General features: G+C 35.6%; 1 protein-coding gene across 1 annotated transcript in view; it reads right to left on the reverse strand.

Annotated features, from left to right (window-relative positions):
• The window catches only part of LOC150100629 (ubiquitin carboxyl-terminal hydrolase 3-like), a 301,152-nt gene that overhangs the window by 30,829 nt on the left and 244,942 nt on the right, over positions 1-25,381 (reverse strand). Inside the window, exon 12 of the mRNA XM_090401701.1 lies at positions 24,001-24,120. Within this exon, the coding sequence (XP_090257827.1) occupies positions 24,001-24,120 (120 nt within the window). The remainder of the gene's footprint in view (positions 1-24,000; positions 24,121-25,381) is intronic.

Below are 25,381 nucleotides of genomic sequence, written 5' to 3' on the forward strand. Positions count from 1 at the left end.
ATGTTCCATAGTCACACAAATTCTGATGTAAATATGCAAACATTTGGTGATGCGGTACACGTCTGTTTGGGTACCTTTCAAGATACACTTGTACAGCGGCTCGTCCATTACCGTCAGCTAACCCATAAATGAGGTGCATGTCTGTGATCTCAGCATTCGTAAAATGACGCATGCTCTTTGTACGACGTCGAAAGCTTGAATGAGGAAGTCCCAATTGCTCACCTGAGTGCTAGCGAACAGCAGCACCTATCACTTTCGGGTGGCATATCCAGTCATGCTTTCCTATGTGAATATGGTTGATTTTGATGTTCTCTACCTCCCCTCAAAGTTCGCATGCGGAATTTTGAACCAGCCTGTATAATAAAACATTTCTCTGTCTAGGGACAAATGCACAGTGTATCTAATTTTGTGTCAGATATGGAGTACAGCAGCCATAGAGAACCTGTAAGTTCCACTCCTGTAAAATAGTGACAACAGTAGGCACAGGAATACTGATGGAGGAGATATGAGAAGTGGAAAAAAATATCTGGTCTGATGAATCTAGTTTCATATTTTATACTAACTGCAGGGTCATGGTATGGATAAAGCAAATTAAATCAATGATCCAATCATGGTAGATGCCAATCCCGCATCCTGACAGTAGCTGATATTATTTTACTAGCCCATGTTCCAGTGAAGTGACAGCCACAGTCTACTTAAACATCGCTGATGCTAGGTGAATATTATCATGCTCATCTGGTAATAACAGTTACTTTTGTTACTTCAGAAGCTAGCAAGGTTTGCAGATTTGTATCTGCTCTCCAACCAACCAACAGACTGCAGGTTTCACTGTGGGCATGGATGTTTGCAATTATCTTTAGGTGTGAGATGAATTTCAATGCCCAGTGTGAGACTACCTCTTATTGGAGGCCTGAAGTGGCTTGAAAAGTTCCTGTTTGGAACTTTGGACCAAAGTTTCTAAGATTATATAAAAAATACAATATATAATTAAAGAAAAAAATATACTTAGTCCATCCACAGTATCACTTAATATAGATTTATAATCTTTTGTGAGTGGGAGTAACAAAAAAGTGCAACATTCCAAATAAGTCTAAAATAATTTCTTAAGAATATGGAAAACTATTTTACCATATTTCACTAATCTGTTCAGTCCTTAGATCTTAAGATGACATAAGCTGTTTGCAACAAAGCTTTTTTTTTTTTTTTTTTTTTTTTTAATTGTAACTAACTCCCACACATGAAAGGCTGCAAACCTATGGTACCATGGATGAGCATAGTGATTTTTCAGAGTCCAGAAACCCAACTATTTGAACCCACAGCATGGATGGGGAGTAGATATGCTAATCATTTGGCCAACCAAACTATCTGTGTAGTACAGCCACATATGATAGAACTTACTTGAGGAAACTGTATGATGTAATTGAGTTTTCATTGGTAAGCATCCCTGTCAAACACTTGTAGCACCTCATGAAGCTCATACCCTGATGAGATGATACTGTTCTAGAAAGGACTTGTTAATTAAGTGGTGTACTTAATATAACAGACCAATCAGTGAATATTGGTCATTTTCTTATTGAATATTGGAAATATTCAATAAGAAAATGATGTTTCTGATATTGAAAATATTACTGAGAGCAAAAAGAATTGCAATCTTTCAATAATGCACCATTGGAAAAACCTTAATTCCAAATGCTTTTCAAAACATTTTTCTTTTTTTAATTGTATTTCAGACATCAGGTGAAAATCAAATAGCGTACGATAGTGCCAAGGCAAGAAGTCTGGAGGTGTCTGAGGGAGAAGAAGGTACAGGAGAAATATGTCAGGTTGGTGTACGAGATGTACAGAAATGTGAAGACAAAAGTTCAGACCTCCCTGGGAGAGACAAAGTTTTCAAGTGACAGTTAGCTTGCATCAAGGGTTTAAGTCCGTTCTTTGTTTAATATTGTGATGGAGGAGGTGAGAGAAGACTCGCCTTGGACAATGTTGTATGCAGATGACATCTTGCTGTGTGCAGAATCAAGAGAAGCGGCAGCTAAACTGGAAAGATAGAGAAGAGTACTGCAAGAGAGAGGTATGAGACACTGAGCAGAAATAAGACAGAGTATGTGTTGCAAAGTGGATGGTAGCCAGATGACAGATCTGGAGCTGGAAGGAAATGTCATCAGGAAGGTTAGGGACTTTAGATACTTAGGTTCAACAGTGGACGAGGATGGAGAGAGAGAGAGAGAGATGGCTGGAATGCTATGTGATAAGGATGCCGATCAATCTAAAAGGCAAAATCTATAGGACAGTAGCGAGACCAACTAAGACTTATGCTATGTAAACTGTGGCCCTGAGGAAAAATAACATCAGCAGGATGGAGGTAGCAGAGATGAGAATGCTTAGGTGGATGTGCAGTGTGACCAGAAAGGATTGCCCGAGAAATGACTATGTGAGGGGAATGGTGAAAGTTACGAACTTAGGAGTGAAGATACAGGAGGCAAGGTTGAGATGGTTTGGTCATGTGATGAGGAGGGAGGACGAATATGTGGGAAGAAAGATCATGCAGATGGATGTCAGGGGAGGAGAAAGCATGGGTGGCCAAAGAAGAGATGGAGGAGGATTTGAGGATGAAGAACTTGGATGTGTTTACAGCCCAAGACAGGAGGATGTGGAGGAGACTCACCAAAAGCAGCGACCCCACTTAAGTGGGACAAGCTGTAGAAGAAGATGCAGTCATATTTGTTGTGAACAAGGGAATGTTTCACTGTCCAAGCAGATTCAAAGAATAGCAGAGATTTATTAGTAATGTGTATTTCTTTTGTATTTACATGATGATCAACATTTTCAAAATTCATCCTCCTTCAATTTAACTGCTGGTTTATAAATCAAATATAGACTATGTATTACTCAATATAATGTCCCATTTACACCACACAACTGTAGCATTTTAAACAGCATTTCTTTTAGCAACTTTGCTATATTCCCATGATTTCTTGACTGTGTCTTAAAGTTAAATTTACAAATTGTATTTGGTCTGTACCAACTTGTTCTTCAAACTTCCCTTCCATAATCTTTCTTAACCTTTTATAAGTTTGCATGGATAAATCTTATGCAAGCTAATCTTACCAGGAAAACTGAGTAGGGAAATTCCTCTAATCCTCACATTCAGTTTTATTTCACTTTTTACAGATGGTTTATGGAAGATGGTTTAATGTTAAATCTGGTGTGAGACAAGGATGTACATTATTTTACAGATGGTACTATGAGAGCTCTTCTAATCTTCCAATCCAGTCCTGAATTATGCAGTGTAGCCACTATAAAACTTCATCATCATCGAATTCCTGATATGTATCCTCTAGACATAGATAATTCTGATAGTACTACATGAAAAAGTTACACCATTACTTACTTCTGACCAATAATTTTCCTCTAAATTAATTTTTATCTGACAGGACTAATATTATCAGATCTTATATTTCTGTCTTACACAAGAAGGTAGCAAAATATTCTGGAGGTTGTTGAAGAAGATTAGAAGTGGAGGAAAGAGTGCTATAAAAGGACTTAGAGATGATAAAGGTGACATGAAAATGGGAGAAAAAGATATCCTTGAAGTATGGAGTAATTACACCAAAAAATTGCTAAATGAAACAAGCAGTGATAGCACAGTGGTAAACACTCAACAGGCATACAGTCAGGAATACATATCCATACTTCAAGTAGAAAGAGCTATCAAAGGCTTGAAATGTGGAAAGGTAGCAGGGGCAGATGATATTCGACCAGAAATGCTGAAGTATGGTGGTATAAAAGTCTTACAGTCGCTGCACTGCATAGTTCAGAAGTGCTGGACAGAGGAACGAATTCCCAATGATTGGAATAGGGCTCTAATAGTACCCATATATAAAAAGGGAAATAAAACTGAATATGAGAATTACAGAGGAATTTCCCTACTGAGTGTTCCTGGTAAGATTTATGCAAGTATAAAAAAACGAGAGAAATGGTGAAGAACAAGCTGGATTCAGGCCAAATAGAGGCTGTCAGGATCAGATCTTCATTTTACGACATAGTTGAAAAATCATGGGAATATAACAAAGATCTGTATTTAAGTTTTGTCAATCTGATAAAGGCATGTGACAAGGTTCCCAGAGAGAAGATATGCAATACCCTACAGTTATATGGTGTCAGTGGGGCATTATATCAAGCAATACTTAGCCTCTATTTGAGTTGTAAGTCAGCAGTTAGATTTGATGGAGTACAGGAAGATGGTTTAATGTTAAATCTGGTGTGAGACAAGGATGTACACTATCCCCTCTGTTATTCATTATCTATATGGATCACATTATGAAGGAAAGTGGTATTAAACATGATATCAGAATTGGAGATGTTAATGTCAGCTCTTTGCTTTATGCGGATCATGTTATACTTCTAAATAAACCCACTACAAGTCTGCATCCCTGACTAAATTGAATAACTGTTGTGACAGATATGGTATAAAGGTCAGCAATGAAAAGACAAAGACAATGATTTAGTCAGAACACTAAATGAGCTGTATACAAGACAGTGTTCAAACCAGTTTTAACTTATGGATCTGAGAGCTGGGTAAGAAGTAGAACACTTAACCAAAGATTAGAGACCACAGATATGAGAGTCCTGAGAAAGAACTTGACATTGTCAGCATCCAGGAATGCGTTAGCAGAGCTAATCTCAGGTAGTATGGTCACTTAAACAGAATGGGCGAGGAAAGATTAGCAAAACAAGTGTTGTCTGCCAGGAAAACGACCCAGAGGAAGACATAGATAAAGGTGGATTGATATGGTACAAAGTACCTTAGACGATAGAAATATAAGATCTGATAATGTTGGAGTCTTGACAAGTAACAGGCTGATTTGGAGGAAAATTGTAGATAGAAAGTTAGTAATGATGTAAATTTTTCATGTAGTACTATCATATCCTGTACTTGGATGTGCTTGGTCATGGCAGAAATTTGATGATGATGACTTGTTTTTGCCAATCTTTCCTTTCCTATTTGGTTTAAGTGACCAACTATAAAACTTCTATACCTTTTTATTAGCACTTCTAGTCGAATATTATTTACTTAAGCTGATTTTCCACATTTCAGGTTTATAATAGCTTTTACTCTCTCATGTGTTGATATATATATGTGCTCCTAACCGCATTCGTGAATTTTTCTACCATCATGCTGACACTTCTTTTTTCATTAGCGATATTTTAAAGTAATTACTCCAGAGATCTAGAATAATTACTTTGAAAGATTTCCTGTCACTGTTCTATCTTTATTTTGTTAGTACTTTTTCCATCATTTCTACGGTTTTTCAGTAGTCTAAAGAATATTTTGCCCCTTCCTGATATTTAATTTCTATGTTCTTATCAAAGTCATTCCATGACTTTTGTTTAGCTAGTTTTACACAGTACTCTGCTTTATTACATTTTTCTCTGTTCTCTCATAGCAAAAGATGATTTACTTGCCAGAAACTTTTGATATCTCATATTCATTTCCTTGAAAGCCTCTAGCTTTCGCGTCCACCACAGATGCGAAAGTTAGAGGTTATGAAAAGTTATGAATTTTCTATTCCTGCAGACAACTTCTTCATACCTCTGGCAGAATCAATGTTTACTTCAGGATCTTCCAGTGAATCTCCAAGGTTTGATTTTTGTTTTCAAACTCTTATTTTTTCCCTGAATAATATCTGTGCATTCAAGTCTACAGCTGACATCTGAAAGCTGCTCAACTTTTAATTTTAAAACTTTCTTACATACTTTTCTTTTCAATATAATTTTTAATTTTATTCTGCTCAAAATTAAATTATGATTGCTTCTGATTTCACATCTCTGTACTCTTCTTTCCTGAACTAGCATGGAGATATCACTATCAATAATATCATGAGAGTGCTTAAGAGTCAAAGCTGTATAACTGAGAGGAGACCTCCACATAGCCTTTAAAGGAATGCGGAGAACCGACCAGGGCTTCCGACCTAATGTCCAACCCTCACGTTCTCATGGTGCACCCTGTTGGTATCTACTTTGATACTGAACGAACGAGGATGGACTGACAATTTGGGATTTAGCCGACCAAATTGTATTCTTATTGGTTAAACCAAAATAAAAAATGATGGTACAACATGACAAAATTTTATGCCAGCTGGGGCGTCGACCGGTTAAACAAGGCCCCCGTTGTTTTCGCCAGGGAACCAGAGCGAACAGCGAAAAGTCAGCTACTGGAACAAATCTGAAAACAAACCCCAACTCAACATCTCCAGAGTTAAAGATTGGTACTATCAATGTAAGAAGCCTGAATGGCAAAGAAATGGAGCTAGCTGAGGAATTAGATAAGTACCAGATCGACATAACAGGGGTGACTGAAACAAAAAAGACCAAAACTGGTGAGATCTTTCTGAGCAATAAATATAAAATGTTATATTCAGGCAATGACAATCAAGGAAAAGAAGGAGCAGCCATAGTATTCAACACAAAATATGAGGCTAATCTTCTTGAATGGCAGTCAGTCTCAAGTAGAGTAATGTGGGCAAATATGAGAATGGGGAACTGGACAATGAGACTTATTTGTGCCTATGGTCCCACAGAAGGTTCTACTAAGGTAGAAGTGGAGGAATATTTTGATGCTTTAGAAAAAGCAACTGACACAATGAAAAAGGAAAAGTTGGTCCTTGTTGGGGATCTAACTAGCAGAGTAGGAAATGATTGTGAGACATACAAAAATATTTTGGGAAAATTTGGAGAAAAGAGCAAAGCTAATAATAATGGCAAATATCTGTTGGATTTCTGCTCAGGACATGGACTGGTTATTACTAACACCATGTTCCAACATAAAAATGTGCACAAATTCAGATGAAGAGAAGAGGCAAGGAATAAGAAAAGTCTCATTGACTATGTTATTGTTGATAGTGATGTTTTCTCCCTGGTGCAAGACACCAGAATGTACAGAGGATTTGAAATTGGAAGCGATCACTATTTAGTCTTGAGCAGGATAAAATTGAATTTCATATTGAAAAGAATAACATGTAAGAAAGTTTTAAAGCGAATAAAAGTTGAGCAGCTCTCAGATGTGAACTGGAGACTAAAATACAGAAAGATTATTGAAAAGAAAATGAAAGAGTTTGAGAACAGGAATCAAACCTTGGAGATTTAGTGGCAAACTCTGAAGGAAACATTGATTGATTCTGCCAGAGAGGCATGTGGTGAGGTTGTGTGCAAGGATAAAAAAAATTAGAACTCCCTGGTGGACACAGTAAGTTAAACAGGCAGTGAAGGAAAAGAAGAAAGCATATCAAAAGTTCCTGGCAAATAAGTCAGCTTTTACTCTTACAGAATACAGAGACAAATGTAAGAAAGCTAAACAGTGTGTAAAACTAGCTAAACAAAAGTCATGGGAGGACTTTGGCAAGAATATAGAAAATAAATATCAAGAAGGTGGCAAAATATTCTGGAGGTTGTTGAAGAAGCTTAGGAATGGAGGAAAGAGTGCTGTAAAAGGAATTAGAGATGATAAAGGTGAAATGAAAACAGGAGAAAAAGATATCCTTGAAGTATGGAGTAATTACTTTGAAAAACTGCTAAATGAAACAAGCAGTGATGACAGCACAGTGATAAAAAACACTGACCAGGCATGCAGTCAGGAATACATATCCATACTTGAAGTAGAAAAAGCCATCAAAGGCCTGAAATGTGGAAAGGCAGCAGGAGTAGATGATATTCGACCAGAAATGCTGAAGTATGGTGGTATAAAAGTCTTACAGTGGCTGCACTGCATAGTTCAGAAAGCCTGGACAGAGGGATGAATTCCTGATGATTGGAGTAGAGCTCTCATAGTACCCATATATAAAAAGGGAAATAAAACTGAATGTGAGAATTACAGAGGTATTTCCCTACTGAGTGTTCCTGGCAAGATCTATGCAAGTATACTTGAGAAACGGTTGATAAGAATTGGGGAAGAAAAGCTTGGTGAAGAACAAGCTGGATTCAGCCAAATGGAGGCTGTCAGGATCAGATCTTCACTTTACGACAAATAGTCGAGAAAGCATGGGAATATAACAAAGATCTGTATTTAAGTTTTGTCGACCTGGAAAAGGCATATGACAAGGTGCCAAGAGAGAAGCTATTCAATACGCTGCAGTTATATGGTGTCAATGGGGCATTATATCAAGAAATACTTAGTCTTTATTTGAATTGTAAGTCAGCAGTTAGAATTGAAGGAAGTTCAGGAAGATGGGTTAATGTTAAATCTGGTGTGAGACAAGGATGAACATTATCCCCTCTGTTATTCATTATCTATATGGATCACATTATGAAGGAAAGTGGCATTAAACCTGATATCAAAATTGGAGATGTTAATGTCAGCTCTTTGCTTTATGCAGATGATGTTATACTTCTAAATAAATAAGCTACAAGTCTGCAAGATTCTCTGACTAAATTGAATAGCTGTTGTAATAGATATGGTATGAAGGTCAGCAATAAAACGACAAAGACAATGAAAATAGGCAGAATCATTGAAAATGTCAACTGTGTTGTGAATGGAGAACCTGTGGAACAAGTAAAACATTTCAGCTACTTAGGCACGATTTTTACTGAAGATGGTAAATTAAATATAGAAATAGACAACAGAATCAGCAAACCAGGTATGGTGGGAAGTCAATTGAATAAATTCATATGGAATAAGAGAAAAATTAGTCGGAACACTAAATTAGCTGTATATATACAAGACAGTGTTCAAACCAGTTTTAACCTATGGATCTGAGAGCTGGGTCAGAAGTTAAACACTTGACCAAAGACTATAGACTGCAGATATGAGAGCCCTGAGAAAGATTAGAGGCGTGAACAGATGGCATCAATGGCAATATCATATTAAAAATGAGGATATTAGGAAAGAACTTGACATTCTCAGCATCCAGGAATGCGTTAGCAGAGCTAATCTCAGATGGTATGGTCACTTAAATAGAATGGGAGAGGAAAGATTAGCAAAACAAGTGTTCTCTGCCAGGTTGGCAGGAAAACGACCCAGAGGAAGACCAAGATATAGGTGGATTGATACGGTACAAAATGCCTTAGACGATAGAAATATAAGATCTGATAATGTTGGAGTCTTGACAAGTAACAGACTGATTTGGAGGAAAATTGTAGATAGAAAGTTAGTAATGATGTAAATTTTTCATGTAGTACTGTCATATCCTGTACACCCCTTGAGGGTACATGGCAGGAATTTGATGATGATGATGATATCATAATGCTAACTTTTGTTATTTCATAATGTTATTTCTGGTGTCCTCTCTTTATGTGAATTTGTGCATATCTTTATGCTTGAACATGGTATTAGTGATGACTAGTCCATGTCTTGAACAGAAATTCAGCAGGCACTTATTATTATTAGCTTCGCTCCTTTCTCTAAATTTTCCCAAACATTTTTATATGACTATGGTAATAATTTCCTACTCTGCTGTTTACATCACCTGCAATGACCAATATTTCCAATACTTGCTCACATCACTATTCGATATTGCTTGCCATTCATGATTATCCTTGTATTTAGTAATGAATACTATTGCTACTCGTTTTCGATGATCATTACTGCCGGAATATAACAACTTGTATCTGTTGCTTAGAAAGATCTCCTGTTTTTGTTATCTTTGTTTCAGTAACGCCAGTTATGTTGATCTGGTAGTTTTCCAGTTCTTCTGCTAGTTTCATTTCTTTTCCATTAATACTTCTTATGCTGAGGATGCCAATCTTGAACTCTAATGATTCTGATTTGGAATTTTTTCCAGTAGTTGACTTTTCACTGTTTTCCCTCGTTTCCTGGACGAAAACAATGGAGGCTTTGTTTAACTGGGTATATCAAGTTGTACCATCATGTTATTTTGGTTTAAGTCAATAAGAATACAATTTGGCTGGCTAAATCCCATATTGCCAGTCCATCCCCATTTGTTCAGTATTCAAGAAGATACCTATTAATGGGATACATTGTGGGAATGTGAGGATTAGACATTAGGTCAGAAGTCTTGTCAGTTCTGATCTTGACATAGCCCTTTAAGGAAAGAGCTATGTCAAGATCTCCTAGTTAATCAGCCTTTTACTCTTAAGTAGCCTCTTTACAGCAGATAAACTGCACAATTTTCAGAAAGCTTGCTCAGAAGGTGAAATTTCAGATGAGTGAAGTAGAACTATCATAGTAATTAAAAAGGGAAATGAAACTGAATGAGAATTACAGAGAAATTTCTCTCCTCAGTGTTTCATGCAGACAAGCCGCACTCAGACCTAATAAACTTTGTGAGGAACAGATTTTTATTTTAAGACAAATAGTCAAGAAATAATCATGAAAATACAACAAAGAGCTGTGTATGTTTTTGTAGGTGTCAAGTGCACACCATTTGAAACACTTTATATATATTTTAAATGAGACATTATACTGAGTAACACATATATATTTAAGTTGTAATCCAGCTACAGGAAGGTAGCTATAAAATCAAGAATAATCGAATAGTTAGATTTGTGGTCCTATGGAACAAGAATAGCAAGGTCACACTGTGCTAGAACAAAGGCCACAGCAGTACACAGAGTAAGGGTATTAATAAATAAATACTTAAGGGAGATAAGCATTTATCTGGGTAAGAGCTGGGTTAGAAAAAAAACACTGGATCAGAGACTGGAGACCACAGATATGAGAGTCCTGAGAAAGATTAGGGGATGTATAAGAATGTCTTGGGAAAATTTGGAGAAAAGAGAAAAGCTAATAATGGTAAGTACCTGCTAGATTTTGGCTCTCAGGACATGGACTAGTTATTACTAACACCATGTTCCAACATAAAAAAATGCGCAAACACTTAAGCAGAATGGCAGGAAAAATACCCAGAAGAAGACCAAGATATAAGTGGATTGATATAGTAAAAAGTGCCTTAGAACACAGCTTCCCAAACTTCTAGATGTCAGGGCCCCCTTTGCAAAAATTAAAATATTTCACGGCCCCCCCTCGAAAAAAAATCATAATAGAGACATATATTATTATAATATTTATTGTATTTATATTCAATACAAAACATACACAGCGAATATTGCAAAAATCAAATGCATATATTACATTTTTTGCCTCTTACCGTTTGTTTCTGAAGACGATGCGGGCTGTTCTGGTAAAATATGAAATACTGTCCCTTTTTTTTTTTTGAATCTGTTTCTGCTTCTTCTGATTGTTCGCGGGATTTTTTTAAAATTTTTTTATCAGCCACTTATCCATCTCAGGGTTAAATTTTTTAATGTAGAATAGATCAAATAATATCACCACTTACCGATACTGGCACACCACAGACTGATAACATGAAATTAGTGAATATTACCTGAATAAGGGAATCCCCAGACGAGGAACATTTTTCTCTTTTGCGACTTTTCTCCCTTTACGGTAATTAAGCCTAACGTGAAACAGACACCAAAGGCAGGTTATTAAGATGTGCATGTGATTGGTGCGGTATTAACAAAAGATTGCGTAACCGAAAGATAAAAGCATAGCTGACAATTGAGTTGAAAAGCTAACTCTCTTCAACCGAATTCCATATGTGAAACTGCCATAACATTCATTATATATATATATATATATATATATATATATATATATATATATATATTTGAAAAAATAGATTTAATGACTCTAAGACCGAGATAACATATAAAGATTTTAATGATAAATACTACGAGTTTCGGCATATAGCAGCCTTCTTCAGGTATTTATAAAGGAAAGGAATACTAATAAACATTGAATTATTTAAACAAACTGGAAATTACAGGTACAAATTGCCTCACATAATCGATACATAAAAAAAAAACGTTGTATTTTTCAAGTTGTTCCAACTGGCGTGCCATTGTTTGTTGCAATTGTGCGTGCAAGTTCACGTGAACGCCAATATTGGATAACTGCAGCATGGCTATTTGGGATGTTATAACTTAAATTATTATTTAAGTGGACCGGGTTCAGTAGGACTTCCCTTGATTCTACGATTTTCCTTTCAAACTCATCTTCACAGCGAAAAATATTTTCTGATCTATTCCAGCATACAGAGTGGCTTTGTTGGTCATCATTAGGATTATTTGAAAAAAGAACATGACTGGATAATGCAGTTGCATGAGATCTTTTGTATGAGATGTCTCTCTTACTCTTCTATGCGTTGTTCAATAGATTTGTTAGTTTGACCAAAGTATGGGATATTGCAATCACACCACAATTTATATACTCCAGGGTACTTAAGGTTGTGATGAGTAGGTTTTGGATGGCTGATTAGAGAGCAGATTTTTGGAAGTGTGGTGAAGAAGGTCCTGATATTATATTTTTTAAGGACTTTAGGATAAATTATTTTCTTAGAGACTGTGCTAATGTATGGAATGGAGATGCTACCTTTAAAATTAATAGTCTCTGTTGTGCACTGCTTAGGAGGGTTCAGAAGAAATTTCTTAATTGTTTTTTCAGAGTATCCATTTTGTTTAAAAATAAGAGTGAGGTGATTCATTTCTTTTTGTAGTTCATTAGTTCATTGAATATATGTAGTTCATTGAATATATTGAACTATCTTCAAGTAATTGAAGCATTTTGTTGTGGTAATCTTCAGAGTTGAGGATGACCGTAGAGTTGCCTTTATCTGCAGGTAAAATAATAATGTTACTGTTCTGTTTTAGAAGATCCTACAAGAGAATTACAAAACCGTACAAACAACTTGTTAAAGACTGCGAGTGAACTTCCTCATAATATTCGCCTCTCATTACGCTCTCTACATCCTCTTATCCCACGCATCTATGGAGTTCCAAAAATTCATAAAGAAAACATCCCTCTTCGCCCAATTGTGGAAGGAATTGATTCACCTACATATAAACTTTCAAAATATTTAGCAAAGTACCTCAAGTGTTTCTCCAATAAATCTTCATCTTTCATCAAAAACACCACAGATTTTGTTTCTCATATTAAAGATATTCCCATCGATGATAATGATATTCTAGCTAGTTTTGACATTATATCTTTATTTACTAACGTTCCTACGGACGAGGTACTTACATTACTACAGGACAAATTATCCAAAAAATGTTCACTTTATTAAAGCACTGCATTCATTCTGGTTACTTCAGATATAAGGACTCCATTTACCAACAAAAACAAGGCCTGGCAATGGGCAACCCTTTGTCCCCAGTGCTAGCTAACATCTTCCTTGAAGACTTTGAAAAGAAAGCCATATCTTCCTTCTCATTTAAACCAAAAGTTTGGAAAAGATATGTTGATGATATATTCATTATTTGGAATCGCAGGCACACAGCTCTCACAGATTTTCTTCGTCATCTAAACATCCAACATCTTAATATAAAATTTACTGCTGATATAGAAAATAATAACTCTTTACCTTTTTTTGGATGTTATGCTTACACGATGCTCTGAAAGATTAAAAATCTCTATGTACAGAAAACCTACGCATACCAATAGATATCTGCATAATCTTTCTCATCATTTTCCACCACAAAAACTTGGAATTATATCTACCTTAGGACACAGAGCACGTTCTCTCTTAAATGAACAAGATGAACTACAAAAAGAAATGAATCACCTCACTCTTATTTTTAAACAAAATGGATACTCTGAAAAAACAATTAAGAAATTTTTTCTGAACCCTCCTAAGCAGTGCACAACAGAGACTATTAATTTTAAAGGTAGCATCTCCATTCCATACATTAGCACAGTCTCTAAGAAAATAGCTAAAGTCCTTAAAAAATATAATATCAGGACCTTCTTCACCACACTTCCAAAAACCCGCTCTCTAATCAGCCATCCAAAACCTACTCATCACAACCTTAAGTACCCTGGAGTATATAAATTGTGGTGTGATTGCAATATCCCATACTTTGGTCAAACTAACAAATCTATTGAACAACGCATAGAAGAGCATAAGAGAGACATCTCATACAAAAGATCTCATGCAACTGCATTATCCAGTCATGTTCTTTTTTCAAATAATCCTAATGATGACCAACAAAGCCACTCTGTATGCTGGAATAGATCAGAAAATATTTTTCGCTGTGAAGATGAGTTTTGAAAGGAAAATCATAGAATCAAGGGAAATCCTACTGAACCCGGTCCACTTAAATAATAATTTAAGTTATAACATCCCAGATAGCCATGCTGCAGTTATTCAATATTGGCGTTCACGTGAACTTGCACACACAATTGCAACAAACAATAGCACGCCAGTTGGAACAACTTGAAAAATACAACGTTTTTATGTATCGATTATGTGAGGCAATTTGTACCTGTAATTTCCAGTTTGTTTAAATAATTCAATGTTTATTAGTATTCCTTTCCTTTATAAATACCTGAAGAAGGTGCTATATGCCGAAACTAGTAGTATTTATCATTAAAATCTTTATATGTTATCTCGGTCTTGGAGTCATTAAATCTATTTTTTCAAATGTATAACAACCGAGTAAAAGCTGATCGCCACATATATATATATATATATATATTACTTAGTTTTAACACTTTTACGAATTTTAACATGGTCGGTTGAATTTTATTATTGCTGCCTTGGGAAATCGAACTCGCACACATCTAAATAATAACAATAGTTTTTAGTTATATACCGTGTTTGCCCATGCAACATATGGTTTTGTTTCAGTCTATACAGCATAGTTTCTGTATGAGGGGGACATGTGATTCATTAATTAGTGTGTTTTTATCCCAGTTGTCTCCAATTGCACTATTTGTTGAGAAATATATTACATAGACTCCTCATACCTTATTCACTGGCATAATAAAAGTACTTGTTTTTATTGCCTCTGCAGTATAGTGGTTGTTAGGGAGGGGTGTTGTTTATTACTGCAAGGGAGTTACTATCTCCCCACATGAACTTGTTTAAGCTTTTTTTCACGTGTGAAGTATATGCGAAACTTTTACTGGTAACAGAAAACTAGCTCGGATGACAGTGATAATATAAAACGAGTTTTGATATGTATATAAAGTCAATATCAACAGTCCCTGATTACGAACACGTGATGAAAGGGACAGGAAGATTTGGAGCTTCCCTGGAGAGCATTCAAAGTAAATACAATTAACCACGGCTTTGAAATGAAACATATGAATAAACAATATTTACTAGTATTCATTAAGCGCCGAAATACGCAGGAAGCAAAGTTTGTGAACCAACACCAATGTGTGAATTTTTGCATTAAAATATAAAAAATAACAAAAAAGAAATAATAAATAATAAAAGTTAAATACGTTTCTTTTAAAATAAAAAAAATCTACTTAGTCTTAAAACATTTTAAATTTGTTTTCATTATTTCACGGCCCCCCTCAACAAAACCTACAGCCCCCAAGGGGGCCGCGGCCCACAGTTTGGGAAGCACTGCCTTAGAAGACAGAAATATATTGGAATGTTAACAGATAACAGGCTAATCTGGAGGAAAATTGTTGACAGGAAGTTAGTAATGATGTAACTTTTCATGTAGTACTATCATAAGATCCTGTATATCCCCTGAAGGTATATATCAGAAATTTGATGATGATGAATGCTAACTAATTTGCCATGAATCCAGAAATGCTTCATCTGTAAGTATTCTGTTATATATTAAAAGAAGATCCACAGAACATCTTGAAGAGGTTCTATCATCTCATAATGGATGTCATCAGGCCCTAAGGTACATGAGAAAATACTCTTTCTAGTTCCTCTTTAAAGAATGACTGATTGTACCTCTAGCCAATTTGTAAAAAGCTAAGGCACTTTTTTTGTGTTGTTCTTTCAATATCAAAAATTCGGGAGAATACAAAGCTGTTGCTGAGATTCTAGTATAGATTTCAAAATGCTGATTGGTTGCATGATTGACATATGATGTAAGATGGATCCAAGACTTTTTTTTTTTTTGTTTTACTCCAACATCTAACATAATGTGCTTTGCTAGAACATGTTTGAAAGCTTGAGATTTGATGTAATAAGGTATCTCCAATATATATATATATATTTTTTTTGGCTGCTTGATACTCGGGATTCAACCATGGATTTAGATACTGCGGATATCAAGAATCAAGATGAGGTTTTTCTAACTGCAGTTGTTGCTGCCTAGACAGCAGAATCTGTTGCATAATGGTAACATAATGGCACTACTTCACTGACAAGTGTTTGGCCAACTGTGCCAACATTAAATTTTGTTAGATGGGAAAATGTATTCCAATCAGCCTGGTCAACTTCCAGGTGGTGGGAGTCTGTGTAGGAGAGCATGATTCATTTCTACATCCATTACTTTAATGGATGTAGTATTCTGTGAGGAATACTACACATGAATGGGCAGTGCCGAATTGTTAGCATATGCTTGACAATAGCAGTCTCTTCTTAATAAATGCATTACATTTTTTCAGATTGCTTGCCTACTCAAATTCAGAAATAGATCTCATAATATGCTTAGCTGCCATTCTTTCACAGCTCTTGTGCAATGTTGAAAAGAATAAATATGGAAATAAATCGTGCTCTCTTACACAGACTCGCACCACCTGGGAGTAACAAAAGAATGTTTGTTACTCCCAGGTAACAAACATTCTTATGTTTGTTACCTGGGAGTAACAAACTGTAACTCAGCTTGTCCTTGTATATACTCCAGATGATCTCAATATGAAGGTCAAAACATTGAGAAATTAAAATAGTTATTTATAACACGGTTGTCAAGTCCATAATTTCTAAAATGAATGCTGATCACCGTGTAACACTAAAAGAAAGGATAATGAATAGGGTACTTGATAGACACCTGGTAATGACAGAGGAAGTAATGTATCTTTTGTAGACAGTAAGAAAGAAGAGTTTCCAAACTGGTTTGAAGGAAATATATAGATTCAATTTGCAAAGAATTCGTGCTATTTGTTCAGAAATTACTTTATGGTAGGGTATCAAAATTTTTTTCATACTGGATTGTAGTCTGGTCGACGCATGATTACCATTGATAATGTTCAAATGGTAGTTTTGTTGTAACCATTACAACATCAGAGTTCTTTTAATTTTATTTAATTCATCTAACAGAAGGGAATCAGAAGAGCAGATCGGCATGAGCTCTACGTACAAGACTTTTAATAATACCTAATTTCTGCAATGAATGATGGTTTATCGAAAACCAACCAAAGGTTCGTTTTTGATAAACTGAAAATTCAACATGACCTGAAATATTTCGAATTTATTAAGGTATTCAAAAAGGGCAAGATGTTGGATTCACATTCAACAGTGAACTTCATATGGGAGTACACTGAGTATTTTTTTCTAGCAATCAAAATAATTCTGTCTGTGTGGTAACCAGACTGCAAAGGCATCATCAATGAAACAAAACCATATATGAGAATGAGAGAAAATGGTATGGAAGTCTTTGATGTAGTGCTCAAGTGCAATCTACTCTTCTTGGTCTACAGATTTCAGTACAGGTGTTGTGGTGACTAGTTTCCCCTTTGCATCCTGATATGAGATATTTTGTTTGATTTTCATCTTTTGTATTTCTTTTCATCCTTTGGCATGCACAAGAATAGGCTGAACAGTATCCTCAGGGCTTAACTTAAGGTTCCTGTGACTAATTTTTGCTGGCTCATGTGTGCAAGTTTCCAGTCTCAATGTGTATGTGTAGCATCCATCTTGGCTAAAAAAAGATCTGAATGTCACAAGCTAAATATTTGATTAAGAGCAACCTAAATGCTTACTCCTTCAGCTACTGAAATACTGAAAAAACAAGCAGTTTATTAAAAAAAATTGTCACATTTTTCCAGCCACTCAAATTTAAATGAACTTGCAGTTTTCTTTCCTGTTTTAATTTCGTCAACACTGAGGTTTTAATGCACTAAAACTGCTGAAGTAATATTTCTCATATTAATATTACTTTTTTTTTCATCTACCTTATAACCTGCAAAATTGTGAACACTAAATTAATTTGCTTAAATCTGTGAAGCTATAAAAATCCATCACTATTTGCATGAGTTCAAGTGACTGTAGTTTCTAAGCAGTCGACACTAAACAAATGTGCCTCTGCAAACTTGATATTAGTGTCAGTTTGCACACAGAACACAGGCTAAAAGTAACTAATTAGGATATTAAAAGTTGGCATGGGTTACTGGAGTGCAGACACAAGAGAAGAAATTATTAAATAAAATAAGTGACAAGTATGATTTATGGTATTTGTGCTTCCAGAAAGCAAAAATTTTGTGTATGTGCAAGCTACAAGGCATGTGCACTCCCTTTTTAAAATGCGTGCATGTGCATACATATGCACAGCTTAGAGGGAACAATGGTTGTGATGACCCTAAGATATAACTTAAAAAGTCCCCCTCTACTGAGTAAATTTTAGGTCATCTATACTGAGATGAGGTACTTGTAATGCAAGGATCCTAAGCTACAGATTGTCTAGTTTATCTGTTGTAAATCTGCCCCTCTGCCTCTCTGATAATTGACACATTTAGGTTTCTCTCCAGAGTAGAATTTATTATCATGCTTTTTACTACCTCATCAGACACAGATGATAGAGATAAGCAGTTTGGTCATGCCCATATTTATGATTTTAAAGTTCTAGTGGATTATGAGTGCATAACCTAACAGGACATTTGAGATATCCTGCTTTTACCAATGCTAGAAATTTAGGTGTGTCAAAATTAAGGATGATTGCTTGTCTGAAAAAGGTGATCATCCCTGCATATCAGGATGCACCTCATGGGTGTCACTACTTGATATCTTTAAGCTTTCAACACATCTCCTTATCTGGAACATCAAGGAGATGTCATTCTGATATCACCTCTAGAACGGTTTGGTGTTTTATCAGATCACAGTGTAACCCCAACCAATGATGGTGTTTGCAGCAGTTTTTCAGAGTGATTTCAACAAGAATATCATCAGAATGTAGTTCAACTGTTTTGGAAGATTTTGCCAGTTCTAACCCTTTCGAATAAAGAAGGGTGACATTTTCCCTATTGGCTTTTCACCTGTTACATGATGTGAAACAATGGTATATTTATGTGTGTCAAACGTCTTATTTCCTATTTCTATTATCAGATGATGTATTTATGGTATCCATTTGGTTAGAACCTAATGAGGACCTCTGAAAAATTTGAGATTGAACAATTCAAGCTCAAAGGAATTTTTTGGTTTAACACCAGCGTCTCTACCTGCCAAAGCCACAAATGAATGTCTGTTATTTATCTGACAAGGAATAAATACATACACAAAATGGAATGCCAAGGTTACTCTGGATGCTATACCAACAGTGCAGCAAGACTTTGGTTCTGTCCTTGGACAATGGTGAGGGAGACTTACTGCAACAACACTGGCAACTGCAGGTAAGCCCACTAGCTGACTGATCCAGCCATCCATCCAAGATTGCCCATTCTGCTGAAGTAGGGGCAAAAATAATGAAAGGACTTTCAGATCCTCCATATTTCTGGATGTCTATGGGTTGCTGCATGCAAACATGGTAGCAGGCAATGTTCCTCTAAACTGTGCAATGATCAAAAAAGGGAGCATACACCCCCAGTAACTGCACAGACAAAATTTTTGCTTTCAGAATTTCTAATTTTGAGTCAATAATATTCGAATGTAGCATAAAAACAAAACAGTTATTAAGCATGTTTCTGTTTTCCTAGTCAGCAGAAATACCATTAAATATTTGAATGTCATTAAGTGATGACAATGATCTCCAACATACAACACCAAATAAAAGGACACTTAAATAATTGTAAATATTTTTCGATTTGTCTTGACAAAACTACTGATGCCATCTCATTGGCTCAGTTGGCCATCATTACTAGATTTTCCGATGGTCAGACAATGAGAGAAGATCTGGTAAAGTTAGAAACAGTCCCAATAAGTACATCATGGAATGAAATATGCAACATTGTTCTAAAAATGGTCCGTGATCAAGCATCGATTTGGCTAAAGTTGTGTCTGTGACGACAAATGGGGAGCATCTAATATGGTGGGAAAAAAGGTCAGATTTGTGAAACTGTTCATGAAAGCTATTGGACATCTAGTTGTGCTGTTTCATTGCATTATCCACCAGGAGGTGTTGTGTGCCAAGGAAGGATTCACAGAGCTGCATGATATAAGGAACTTGTAACAAAGTGAATTTAATAGCTACTCGACTGCTTCACAAGCGAGAATTTTCTGCACTATTGTAGGAAGTTGAATCAATTTACAGAAGACTGCTGATGCACAACAATGTGAGGTGTTGAGCTGATGAAAAGTATTTGCAAGATTTGTGGAGTGCTATGAATAAATTAAGTTATATGCTGAGAATAAAAATGTGGAACAGTTTCCTCAGCTCAGTGATTGTACATCGGTCAGCACAATTTTTTTATTATTATTATTATTATTATTTTTTTTTACAACCCTCTCAGTTCACATGAATCAACTGAACTTACAAGGTTCTTGCAAAATTTCGATGTTATGTTTGGATGCATGGAATACTAAACTTCAAAATTTTCAAACAAGATGTGGGGACTAAAATTTAAGTATTTTCTTCAACTAAAAAAATATTTCGAGAAGGTCAGCTCGGATGTGAAAAATGAAATGGAGCCCTTGCATATAAAGTACTGGCAGATTTTAAATTCAATAAATGATCAATATGGCAAAAGATTTAATCAATTTAGAAATTCAGAACAGACAATTAAAATAATTAAGTATCCAGATAGTAATATACACTGCTTTGGAATTAAGCAGTGTATATTACTATCTGGATACTAAGGATTACAGCTGTAGTTAGCAGAGTTCCAGGCCAGCATCTGGACTGAAGTGTTTGTCCACCCTGAGGTCTCAACTTGAGGATCTGGAAAGAAATCACCTGCAGGATGAAGAGTGCTACTATGAACAAGAATTTTTTGAATGCTTGGAAGTGAATACCAGAAACTTGAAGCACTCTTAAAAATCTAGCAATGGCTTTACTCAGAAGTTTTTCTTCCACACTCTTGCGAGACCTTATTCTCGGCGTTAAACAACATTAAAACGGACAAAAGAAACCGACTGACAGATGACGTTAGTGCTCTTTGCTTAGGCCTGAAGTGGACAAAGTACCTATCTTTAATTTCAGACTTATCCATTAAGACTCAGCAATAAAAATAAGTCATTAACTGGTGTTAATCAAATCAAAGTCTGCACAGTTAGCCTAGTGGCTGTGCACTTCGCAACCATATGCCTGGGGAAGGAATGTCCTAAGTTCGATTCCTGTCGGAGACGTGAGGAGCTGAAGGATCTTCCTCAGTCATAGCCAAGTTAGCCGGTCTTGGGAGCAGACAGTAGGGTTTTCCCACCAGTTTATCCTGGGGTTTTTCATCCCGCATGCAAGCAAACCGGACCCGTGAACATACAGGATACAGCCATAGGACGTATAGATGAAGACAGAAGAGGAGATGTGCGTCATCTGTCTTAATTCACTGCTCATCAGACATTCATGGCTCAGCCATGAGTGACCCAATGGTCCGTTAAGGACTATGGGAGAAATAGATAGAATCAAATCAAATACAATGTGTTCCATATTTTATTATTATTATTTTTTCAGTTCAATTCAAAATTACTATTAAAAGTAGAGTAATTTTTAGTGCACTCTTTTTAAGTCCAATTCTTCTTTGATGCATCAATCTGAAGATTGGTAATTATAGCAGCACATCACAACATCCTGTCTTGTGACCTTCTTTTTATCTCTTCAATAACTCTTAGCACCAGTTAGCATCATTATGTTGTTTATATATGAAATTCTTGGTCTGCCTCGAGCCTCTTTCCTTCTACAGTCCCCCAAGCCTCAAATGGTGTCCAATTAGCTTTTTCTTCTCTTACTGATGTGTTTCATTAATGACTGCTCTTCATGAACTATATTTAGAAATTCTTCATTACTTTTCCTTTCTGTCCAACTGATTTTCATCATCTTTCTCCAGCACCAAAGTTCAAATGCCCCCAACTTTTTTAAGCCCAATTATCAGCGTGCATATCGTTTTCTATTGTAAATCACTGATTTTTCATTATTATTATTTTACACGTGTCTGAGTTTGTTTTACTCATTTGATTTTTGCAATTCTTTGACATTTCAATATATAATGTATCACTACACATGATTAGATTGTATTTTTTAAAATAGTAAAGAATTGTTTCTCTTTTGTTTGGGGGAAGGGGGAGAAGGCATGCCAGGAGCATCAAGTTGGGCATTTTCCAAATTTTTGACATGCTGAGCCTAAAAGTTTCAACATCACTGACTTAATACACTCTAATTAGGTACTTTTAGCTTGCACCATGTGGGCAAACTGATGCTGATATCAGCAAGTTGCAGAGGTATGTTTGTTTGTTTAGTGTCTAGACAATATAATATAATCTTGAATATAATATATATAATTGAATATAATATAATCTACAATATAATCTTGAACTCTTACACATGGTGGCAGATTTTTGCAGCTAAGCAGATTTAAGTGAATTAATTTAGTGCTTGCAATTTTAGATTACAGTCAGAAGAAAAAAAGGGCAACATTAACATAAGAAATATTACATAAGTGGTTTTTAAGTGATTTATACTCTCAGATAACTAAAATTGGATAAGAATTGCATATTCATTTAAATTTGAGTGGTTGGAAAAAAGTGACAATTTGTTTATAAGCTGCCGAAGGTAAGCTTATATTATGGGAGAAACATGTTTCTTTAAATAAATTTATGAAATAAGGATATACAGCTATACATGAAAAAGTTTTTGTAAAATAAAAACAGAACTATTATATTAATGGATACACACACACTGCTTGGAATGAAGTTAATGGATACCATTGTGTGAAGAACAAACAGCATGGTGCCCTCCTTAAGATGTAGAACCTCAATTTACTACGATGACTACAGCAATTCTAAGGGGCATACTTTCCACAAGTGTACAATAGCGATCAATGGGAATTTTGGATCATTCTTCCTGTAAGCTTGTAATGAGATCCCTTGACCTCACCAAATGCTCCAGTTCATCCCACAGATATTCAATAGGGTTGAGATTAGCGCTCTGTAAAGGCCAGTCAGGTGTGGTGACATTCACATCCACAAACCACGCAGTTATAGCAGCCTTATGAAATGATGCATGGTCTTGCTGAAAGAGAGAATGGTCAGTTCCATAGAAACAACACGAAGCCGTACATGGTCTAGAATGTTCAGATACCTCTCAGAGTTCAATGTTCATGGCACCACAAACAGAGGTCTGAAGCCAAAATGAGACTATACTATCACACCACCACCTCCGAATTTCATAGTTGGGATTAAGCATTTGGGTAAGAGACTTTCACTAGGAATTTGCCACACCCAACCATTTGCTCGATAAAGACCGTAGCATGATGTTGTCGCTCAATAACACAGCTTTTCAAGCTTCCATGTTCCACTGTACATGCTCTTTGCACCCTGAAGACAATGCCACACTGCTTGGGATTAAGTTACATATTGGTTTGGATAATATGGAGTTTGCAATCCTACCATGGAAACTCATTTTGTGAACTTCGGTTCTGAACGTGTTTGGCTCTAGTCTATACCCAGAACTCTGCATTCAATGTGTCAGTGACAAATTGTGCTTTTTACATATCTTTCATAGCACCCTACAGTCACATTCAGTAAATCTGGCGGATCGTCCATTGTGGGTAGCACTTGCAGTTGGCTCCTTGCACATCCATCTCATTATGGTATCACTGATTGTGGAAAAATTGCCCAATTTTTCAACAATTTGTTAAACAGGTAGGCATGCAACATGACATCCTAATAATCACAATGCCTCTTTTAAATTTCATCAGTTCCCTTCTCACAGCCATTTCACCGAGACAGAGTTACAATGACCTGGGAGCATCATATTCCTCTAATTTATACCAGCTATAAAAGCGTGACTTGCTATATGGCATGATGCACCTTGCCTGTGTGTGTGGGTGGGGGGGGTGGGGGAGATGTCCACTGACTTTTTCCAAGCAGTGTGTACACATTCAAGATAGTTTTTTTTTTAAATGAATTTTGTTACTCATTTTACCATGTTTGAAAGCATGAATTTGCTCATATCAAGTCCTTTAACAGGAAACTCCACATAATTATCCAGTTTTGTCCTAAAATAATTGCTCCATCGAAAACGTTTCAGATGTAAACAAAGTACCTAAGAAATGGTTGTAAAAATGCACAGTATGAGTGTTAAATTTATTTTATTTTTAAGAGCACATATAGAACCTGGAATCCTATTTTAATAAAGTACTGTACTTACATAAAAGGTAATTTAACAAGCAGATTGATTTTTTTTTTAATACTCTCAACCCACAAAAGGTCGTAAACGTATAATAGTAAACTAGTACTGCAGGTGGTTTTTTTATTATTATTAATTTTATATCTTTTTTTTAGTTTTTGTTTACAAATATTTCAATGATGTTAAAAATGTAAACTGAACTAATGTAAAAGGACAGTAGTTATAGATACTTCAGAGTGTCTATGCCTTTAATATTTGGACCAAATAAAGGATAACTAATAGTAATAGACTGCTAATTTCAATTATAAATCATGAAAATATAGTTAAACTATAATCAAATCTTGTTTATTGGTTGGTGAATATATTTCAGTCATATGCTAGATGGTACATTGACTTCAAAATCAATATGATGAAAACCAATAAGAGAAACACAGCTATTAAAAACATTATACATTTGTTTGTATTAGCTTTTAAAAGTCTCTGTGTTTTATATACAGTAGATACATTACTGAATATGAAGCTATGTCTTTATCCTTCTAACGTATCAGAAGTAGCATCATATTCATTACAAAACTACAAAAAGTGATTATAAATCTGCACATATCAGTAACCTTTAAATTTCTTTTCTAGATACAAAGATAGTCCTTTTTTAATTGTAAGACTTCTAGAAATGAACATTATGAGCTAAAAATATTACATCTCTCCAAATTCTCACAATTAATTTATGCATATAATTTATATTTTCTTTTTCATTGATTTCATAAATGACATTAACATATGATTTCACTAAAGAAGGGTAATATTATTATTATTACAGGCAACTCTAAGTCCTTAGAGTCATCGAGGGGAGGCCCTAAACATCATGTCAAGAACTATTCAGCATTCACACAGTATCTATCATACTATGCTTTGAACTTATTCACATTCATGGCACACAAAACAATACTCTGGTAGCTTATCACCACTCTCCAAGCAAAAAACCTGGTTCTAACACCCTTGCTCAGTTTCCATGGATGGTCGGTCCCTAGTTCTCCCACCACCACACCTGTTCTGGAAAATTTTCTCTGAATTAATCTTGTAAAAACCCCTCAGCAATTTGAATGTCTAAATCATATCACCTCTTTTCTGCCTATCAACTAGTTTCTGTAACCCACAAATCTTCAACCCGTTCTTCCAA

This window comes from Typopeltis vanoorti, chromosome 12, assembly GCF_054136105.1.
Source record: "Typopeltis vanoorti isolate ZY-2024b chromosome 12, IOZ_Tvanoo_1.0, whole genome shotgun sequence".
In the NCBI taxonomy this organism is placed as follows: Eukaryota; Metazoa; Arthropoda; class Arachnida; order Uropygi; family Thelyphonidae; genus Typopeltis; species Typopeltis vanoorti.